Below are 8413 nucleotides of genomic sequence, written 5' to 3' on the forward strand. Positions count from 1 at the left end.
GACATGATTCCAACCTTTGTAATGATCTAAAACCAACAAATTAATTAGTTAGGATGTCGTTATCGGATTAGGCCTAATCAAAGAAAAAAAATTTACAAAATGGCGTCAGCTTAAAAAAAAAAAATTTGTTTATCCTCTGTTTTTTTACCTTTTCAAAATTTTTAAAAATACTTCAAACTTAAATTTTTCAAAATCTGAGGCATGGGCGATAGACAGATGTATAATAAAAAATTCTTATCAAACTTCAAAGCGATCGGTCAAGTAGTACTTGAGATATCATGACGACCATCTCAAAAAAAAGTACACAGTTTTGAGAAAATCTCGTTTGAAGTTTGAGCAACAATTCCAATAGAGAAACTTAGATCATAATATTTACCACTCACTCTGGGTTAATCGACGATATATTTCCAGGTATATATTATAGAAGTATAAAGTATATACCTACACTGCTGGTCTTAGGTTAGACGCACCATCGTTTTTTTTTAAACAAAATCAATTATTTATTATCATGCTTGTTCTAATTGTCCAAAATGCTTTTCTATCGAATTGTCCAAATGCTTTTCTATGCGAATCTTGTTCGAAAAAAAAATGCTGACAGCTGGTTGATTTGCGAAAGAATAACTGTACATTCTGAGATTATAGAAATTTCTATGGTAATCACACGTGTTTTCGGTTGGTCATTGAATTAGATGCAGCTTAAATTTCTTCGAATTGCGTGGACAAGTGTAAACTTTCCTATTGAAAAAATATCAAAAATAAAAAAATAGAGTGTTTTCGAGCTACATTTGAAGAAAAAAATGGGAAAAGCTGCTGGGAAGAGCTTATTGGAACGTCAAAAAGTAGACTTTCTTCACTCGCAAGGACTGTCCAATCGGAACATTGCCAAACAAATAAATCACAGCTCCAGAACTGTTGACAGATATTTGAAGGATCCAGAGGCACATGGAAATAACTTCAAAGGGAAAAAGGCACTATCAAAACAAGCAGTACGCCAAATTGTTAGAATTGCTTTGAATTCGACTAAATCTGCTGCTAAGATCAAGGAATTGGCCGGAGTAAAAGCAAGCCTATCAACTATTCAGCGTACGATCCGAAATGCAGCACACCTGAAGCGTCTAAAAATCAAGAAAAACCCCCTTTGAATGCAATACGCAAAGAAAACCGGCTTCAATTCGCGAAAGAATACATGACGTGGACTGTCCAATCTGACACTCGACTAAATGATTGGCGTTCAGTTGTATTTACTGATGAAAAACGTTTTAATTTAGATGGCCCTGATGGATTTCAATATTATTATCACGATTTGCGAAAAGATGAGCTATATTTAAGTCGCCACCATAGCCGAGAAGTGGGAATGATGGTGTGGGGTGCTATAACGGCGATCGCTTCAAAACATTGTTGGATTCCGTATTTCCAAAATTAAAAGATCTCTTTGGACCAATTCCTTGGATCTTTCAACAAGACAATGCTCTTATTCATAACTCTCGAGTAGTAAAATCTTTTATTTAACCTGGCCACCATATTCTCCAGATCTTAACGTAATTGAAAATGTTTGGGGCTGGCTAACACGGAAGGTATACGAAGGAGGAAAGCAATACGAAGATAAGGAAACATTAACTGCAGATATTAAACGTTCTTGGAGCGAGATTTCCTTGAACTACATAGATTCCTTGTATCATTCTATGAAGGACTGGATTTATGAAGTTATTACTAACAAAGGAGGCAGTACTCATTACTGAAATTATTATTTTTTGTTTCAAATAAATCAAATAGTAATTTAAGTTAAAATCTAAATACTTTTCTTATAAAAATTAAAAAGCCAAAGTGCGTATATTCTAATGACCAAGAAAAATTGGCCTTATTTTGAGTAGCCTTAAGAAAATGTTTGAAAAACACAATTTTGTTAAATATGTATAATCATTTGAATATTATATTTAAAGTATCATTAAATAAGAAATGTTTTTGCATATCAACTTCTTTTCTATCGTCCTTTAATAAATAAATATGAAGCAAAGTTGTATGCAACTAAATGTGCGTCTAAGTGTATGTATGTATAGAATAAATAAATAAAATAAAAATAAGCAGTGTATGTATGTATAGAATAAATAAAGGTTGTGTGAGATACAAAGATTTTCTGGAAAGAACGAGTCCTCTCAAGTCGTCCGGTAATATCTGCCGTTCATTGTGCGATTCGCTCCACTCGGCGGGCTTAGACGCCACGTCACAAAATCCGCTGTATCCCCGAAAATAATTCGAATTTTGAAAAATCCGTTGAAGAGCATATTTTTGAAGGTCTAAATTTTGAAAATATGCAAAAAAAATCGGTTTTTTCAAATTTCTAGACCAGAATACCCCCGTAACATCTGTGGCAACATATCGTCAACGCTATTTAGTTAATTTTATTTATAAAAATATTGGTTATGGTGCAACAAAATTCTTATAACTCAACATTTTATACTTTGTATGAAATTCAAAAAAATTCAACAAGTTTCCACAAAAATTTAAAATATTTAATTTAAATGAAAAAATTGAGTTTTGGTATAAAGTATTGAAGTCTGAATGATTCAAAAGTAATGTCGATTTTTGACAATTTTTTGGGTGGTGGTCTTGAGCATTTTTTCCTTATAAATGGAAGAAAATGCACAACACAACTAAATATGAATTATCCGAAATACAAATTGAGCGAAATAGAATAAGCCATAAAACTGCCAATTTTTTCTAAAAAATTCCTAATAAAAAGTTTGAAATTTGTTGAACTTTATTTACATTTTGTATAAAATTTGAATCTTTAACTTATATGGTGCTTATTGTGGTGAATTATTCTTATAAATATAATAAAATAATGAAAAAATCCATAGCTGTATATAAACATATAAATATATTTATACAGATCTAATACAAACATTTCTAAAAACTTCCAAAAATCCCCTAGAAGCAAGCAAATCTTTGGCGAAGTTCCAAAAAAGTCTAAGTACTATATAAAAACGAGTACTGCTGAAACCATAGTAACCATGATCTAATATTTGTTCTTTTTTACGTCAAAAGGATGCACTTTTTGGTGTAGGCATATATGTATGAGCATTTCATTCGTTTCTCGCGACTTTTTTGCAGCGGAAAAATTTTCTGCATTCCTAGAGCAGCGAAACTAAAGAAGCTCAGCATCAAAGTAATCAAAAAGCACATAGACACGTTCGCATAGTAAGCACCGCAAACATATTAGTTTATCTAGGCATATGTGTTAAAGTGGGAGGAATGGACGTGGCATAAGCATCATATTTCCAAGTTGAAAATACATAAATAACCAGGTGTAGTGTGTTGAAAATGTGGAAGATGTGTTTGGGGGATTTCACGTGAACATGTGTGAGTGCGTGTGTTTGTGGATTACTTTGTATGTGTAACACTCGCTTGTCAGCCACTCAATCCTTACAGTGGCTTATCAGCGAGCGCTGAGTATGCAATTCAAAATCATATTCACGTAAAAAGTCGTTGGGTAAACTATTTTGTATTAGCATAAATTCAGACATCAGCATAAAATTGCAAATTTATCGCCAACCATTCCTCAGCAACTTATCCCGCGTTGTCGTGGATTTTTGGTTAGTTATTTGCGGAAATTTTTCACCTTCCGCTCAACTTGCGCTACACCGTTTTCGTTTTTTTCTCGTTTTTTTCTCGTTTTCTTAGCGCCTCTGTTGCTTTCTGGAATTATTACTATGTGTGCAACTTTTTTATTGCCACCAGCAGCGAGTAATGCAAATGAAAAACTACCGTTTGCAGTTGTGTTGCATTATATATTTTGTTGTTATTTTTGCTTTTATTTATTTTTTATGAGCTGCATAAGGAGGTATGTATGCCTGAAATGTGTAAAACGGCAATAAATCTACCTTTACTTATACTAAAAGCAGCATTATCCAAATTTAGTTTAATCTAAGTTTCAACACCTTTCCCTACATCTTTTAAAATAAAGTTAGAAAATAAATACATACATTGATAGGTAAGCCCAGAATGCTCCTATTTGCACAGAGCTTTTATCTATTTTGAACCTAATCTCTCCTGGAAAGGTTATTTGGACATAAATTGCATAAATTTAAAAAAGAGGCGCAGCTGTAAGCCTAGATGGATTAAAAATTTCATTAAATTCAATGGATTAATTTTTTTTTTTCGTAAAATCACTCTGCAGTTATCAAATTTATCAATTATTTTCGGTCCAATCTATTTGAATTCAGGCAGAATGAATTCAGGCAAGAATGATATTAATGGCAGATCCCCTCTTTCCACGTCTGCTTTTTCGCTTCTTCAATATTACGATGTCCTGGTACCCAGACTAAGGCAACAGTCTTCGCTCAAGGTGGTAAGGCTGTTTCTTCTTTGTTCCTCCAGTTAAGAGGTTCATATGGGTGAATTCAGTGCCTGAATTGTAGCTTGGCTATCCAAAAGAATAACGATATTGCCCCTAGAAGAGAAGTCTGCGATTAGCAGTCTACAAGCTTCCCTTACTGTCAATATTTCCGCCTGGAAGACACTGCAAGCATTAGGAAGATGTACAGATTTTTCAATTTAAGTCTATGAGAATATATATCTGCTCCAACACCGCAATCTATTTTTGAACCGTTGTATAGACTGTAGTGTCGGAGCTGTTTAGTGAAAGCCCTTTCTCCTGAGATGGAAATAGAGTGACAAAATTCTAATTGAGTTATTCGCTATAATAGAATGTCTTTTTTCTTCCAGCGACAGGCTTAATTTAACCTAAATGCACTTACAGTTGCGATCTTCTTGATATGCAGATCTATCAGAACAATTTGTGTTAGTGTATTAATAACCTCCTTAGAACATGATCAAATTGTACCGACCGGTATTGCACATGCTGATCTTTGTATTCTGTCAAGTAGAGCTTTCCACTAAACTACTGATCCATATGAAAAAATTGGTTATATGGCTCAAAATCACCAAGGTTGCGAATTTCGAAATCGGTTTTATGACAAAAAAAGTTGCAAGCTATAATGATGACTATTAGTTTATACTGTTGCTTAATTTGTATATTTTTAAATCTTTACAGGGCAGTGCACAGAATTCTTTATTTTTTTAGTAATATGCTTAGTATTGTAGTAAATATCTTGCAGAAAACCATCAATTCGGGAACGTTTTCCTAAGTTTCATAAAATCCGCAAAAACCAAACAAAGCGCATAATTTGAGCTTTGTTTAAAAACATGGGTATATTATTTATCTACATTGAATAAGCAATAATGAAATCAACACAGTCAAAATTTTCTACAAGCAAAATACGACAAAAAATTAAAGAAGTTGCTATTATTCCGCATACAATTTAAGAAATTTCAAAATATTTAAAACTCTTATAATCAAATTAACGTAATATGTACAGAACAAAAGTTCTGTAATGTAATAAATAAATATATAATATTGAATACCTCCATTTATGAGTATTTTATTGAAATATTGTAATGTTCCCGAAAATGATCAACCGTTCCCGGAATGACAAAAATGTTCTCGAAATGATGATATTGATATAATTAGGTAGAAATAAGGAAATATTTAAATTATAAACAACGGTTAAAATAACTAAGTTATTTATTTATTTTTTTTTTTTTTTAAACTTATTATTTTTCGAAAACATCAATATCATTATCAAAATAATAATATTCTTGACTTTTTTCTTTTTTAGCGTTGGTGTTGGAATAAACTTGCTCAAAATCAATATATGATATATCCTTAGGTTCCAGCTTAAATTTTCTATTATTGTTACGCACAGATCTCAAAGAGGTTACTAAGATTTCTCCATCATCGTTATTTGGCTTCTCGGTAGAAACTTTAACAAGCAATAATGTCCCAGGGGATACGAGATTTTCATGTATATTTTCTCTGCCATGAGACGTATTTGCTTCAAAATCAATCTGTTTAACTTTAATCTGCTGACGACGAGATATTGTCTCTAAACCTTCATTGTCCGAGGAAGATGACCAGTATACAGATTTATAAATGCTTACTCTATTTTTAAATCTCAAATCGTTATCTGTGATCATGGGCTCTTCGTCAACAGGAGATTCAATTGCAGCCATAAAAACTTCCTCAGGATCAATTGCACTCATATTACAAACGCTAGAAAGCTTCGATAGTTTTAGCTCTTTATGAAAATGTTCGTATCGATATAATTGTATTAAAACGTCTAGTCCTTTTTGCCAGTACACTTTTGTGATGCCCATTATACCTGGAATAGCATCCAGAGACTTTGGAACGCGGTTTTTCTCCTCAATCACGTTGTCTTCTAGGATGACTTTTATTTCGATAGCAGCATTTTTTAACAAATCGGCGAAGTCTGAATCTGTTCTAACATCATTACTCATCAAGACATGTCTGTTAGCTGTTCTTTTTAGGTATCCTCCTTCACCATCCATTGGGCCTTTACCATGACCAGCCTCGCCTTTTTTTCTATAATATTCTCTGTCCTTATAAGCTGCACTATCCTTTTTAAGCTTTTTTGAAGATTTTTTTTTTTACTTTTTTTCTTTATCAGGAGTTTCCATTATGCTGTAATTACAAAGAAACAAAATTTTAAAATAAATTTATTAAAAAATTGTAAATGATTCGCCCTTAGAAATAATAATCATCATTCCGAGAACGCAACAGTCATTTCGGGAACGTGTCATCATGTTCGGGAACGTTTCCGAAATGACCGTTCACGAAATGACGATTTCAAATAAGCGCGCACTTTGATTAGACGGCGGCCATCTTAAATGCGATCTGGGTTTGCCAATAGGAAAATATGTGAGTTTACTTTGTTGTTTCGTGTCGTAAAAAAGAATTTCATCAATAATTAAATGTAATAATTACGTTCACGAATTGACGGACTATTGATGTACGCTCTACAAATAATGAATTGAAAGGTACTTACCATTTAGATTTATTTTATTTGACGATAAATACTCTGACAGCCCGCTTTGTTATTGTTTTCTTCCTCGACTGACGTTAGACACCGAATGGCTGCATTCACTTAAAATTATTTTTGATCTATTATCGATACGTTCACTGAAATGACTTGTGCGGTATCGGACAAACTATATTGGACATTTTTATAGTTAAAAATAAATAATCTGTTAGTATCCTTTCTAAAACTAAATTTTGTATAAAAAATACGGTGTATTAAGTAATGAAATGGGTAACTTACCTTAAATTTTTATATTAAATTTTGGACTTGTTGCTGAAGATTGTACATTAGGACGCATTCCCGAAATGATTATCCATGCATATGTATTGATTTTATTTAAAATTTGCTTTATTAATTAGTCATATTGTTTGATGTACACACAAAACAGGTTAGTTGAAGTAATTTATTAATTTTTTTTTCTCAAATAAGTCAAGATTTAAGACATTAAATTGCTAGCAAAGCCAATTTTGCACCTTGGTGATTTTGAGCCATATACAACCCCATCTCCATCCAAGCATACAGTCTGCTTTCCTTACCCGTTTTTCAATGTTGAGTTTCCTGCTAAGTTTGGATTTCCCTAAGTACTTTGTGCTGCGTTAAATTGAAAGAGTTTGTTCATTGATAAGTGCTACGGTAAGATTGGGTACCTTGTATCCAGTTGTAAAAAGCATGGCTTCTGTGTCACGTATGTTCAAACATAAGCCACAGCGTGATCTCACCTAGCGCCCTTTTCATGATATTTAACGATACTCTCAAAGAGTATCAACAGCGTAGATAGGTTCGAAAGAGGTTCAGAATTACAAAGATACTTTTTACTCCCATCTTTGTGAATTGGGTAATTGAGGTAAATTTCGAATGATCTGTGAAAATTTAGATGAAGACGGATAACAAAATTGCAATCAAAAATGTTTCAAAAACCTCGAAACCATAGTTTTTCGATCGATTAATGCATCGAGTGTAAAATTTTCGATGACTCCATATTTTCTCATTTTCTATAAGACTTAAAAAATAGTTTTTAGTAGTAATTGGGAAAGCTCAAATTGATATTCCTCGGACATTAGTTAACTAGCACTAGTCGACGTCTGTTGAAGTGGAAAAGATCTATGAATATGGATAGCATTGAGTTAATAGTTACACCGCCCGTACAAAACATATGTTTTCTGTCATACCAAAACTGTGTAGATATGAGGAAAAGTCGTTCCGGTAGCCAAAAACCAAAATCCTCCAGAAGTTTTTAAATATATGTTAAGTATTAGGTCAGGAAATAAGTTCGTAGCGTTTTTACCAACGACTTTTATTTAAACAAAAAACAATAACTATATCAATAATAAAGTCTTCCCACCTTTCTACCAATTTGTTGATGCCGTTCCGCCAAAAGTTGTCTGGTCGGGTGTCACAGAAGTTGCTGAGCAAGTTTTTAAGGACCTCTTTGTTATCGCAGGTGACGCCCTTCATATGGTTTAATACTGGGAGCG

The 8413-nt window shown here is 32.9% G+C and overlaps 1 protein-coding gene across 1 annotated transcript; it reads right to left on the reverse strand.

Annotated features, from left to right (window-relative positions):
• Positions 1-677: 677 nt before the first annotated feature.
• On the reverse strand, positions 678-7053 carry LOC128869569 (uncharacterized). Its single transcript, XM_054112171.1, has 3 exons — positions 6906-7053; positions 5702-6541; positions 678-735 (listed from the first exon to the last, which is right to left on the reverse strand). Exons 2-3 carry the CDS (start codon positions 6406-6408, stop codon positions 678-680), a joined length of 765 nt encoding a protein of 254 aa, XP_053968146.1. The 5' UTR covers positions 6409-6541; positions 6906-7053.
• Positions 7054-8413: the final 1360 nt, after the last annotated feature.

This window comes from Anastrepha ludens, chromosome 2 (assembly GCF_028408465.1).
Source record: "Anastrepha ludens isolate Willacy chromosome 2, idAnaLude1.1, whole genome shotgun sequence".
Lineage (NCBI taxonomy): Eukaryota > Metazoa > Arthropoda > Insecta > Diptera > Tephritidae > Anastrepha > Anastrepha ludens.

Bases quoted from the DNA above. Each gene is read 5' to 3' on its own strand.
- LOC128869569 (XM_054112171.1), bottom strand. From the start codon at position 6,408: ATGGATGGTGAAGGAGGATACCTAAAAAGAACAGCTAACAGACATGTC. The intron at 736-5,701 runs GCAAGTTTATTC...TTTTTTCAATAG, and splicing joins ATATCATATATTGATTTTGA to GAAAGTTTACACTTGTCCAC.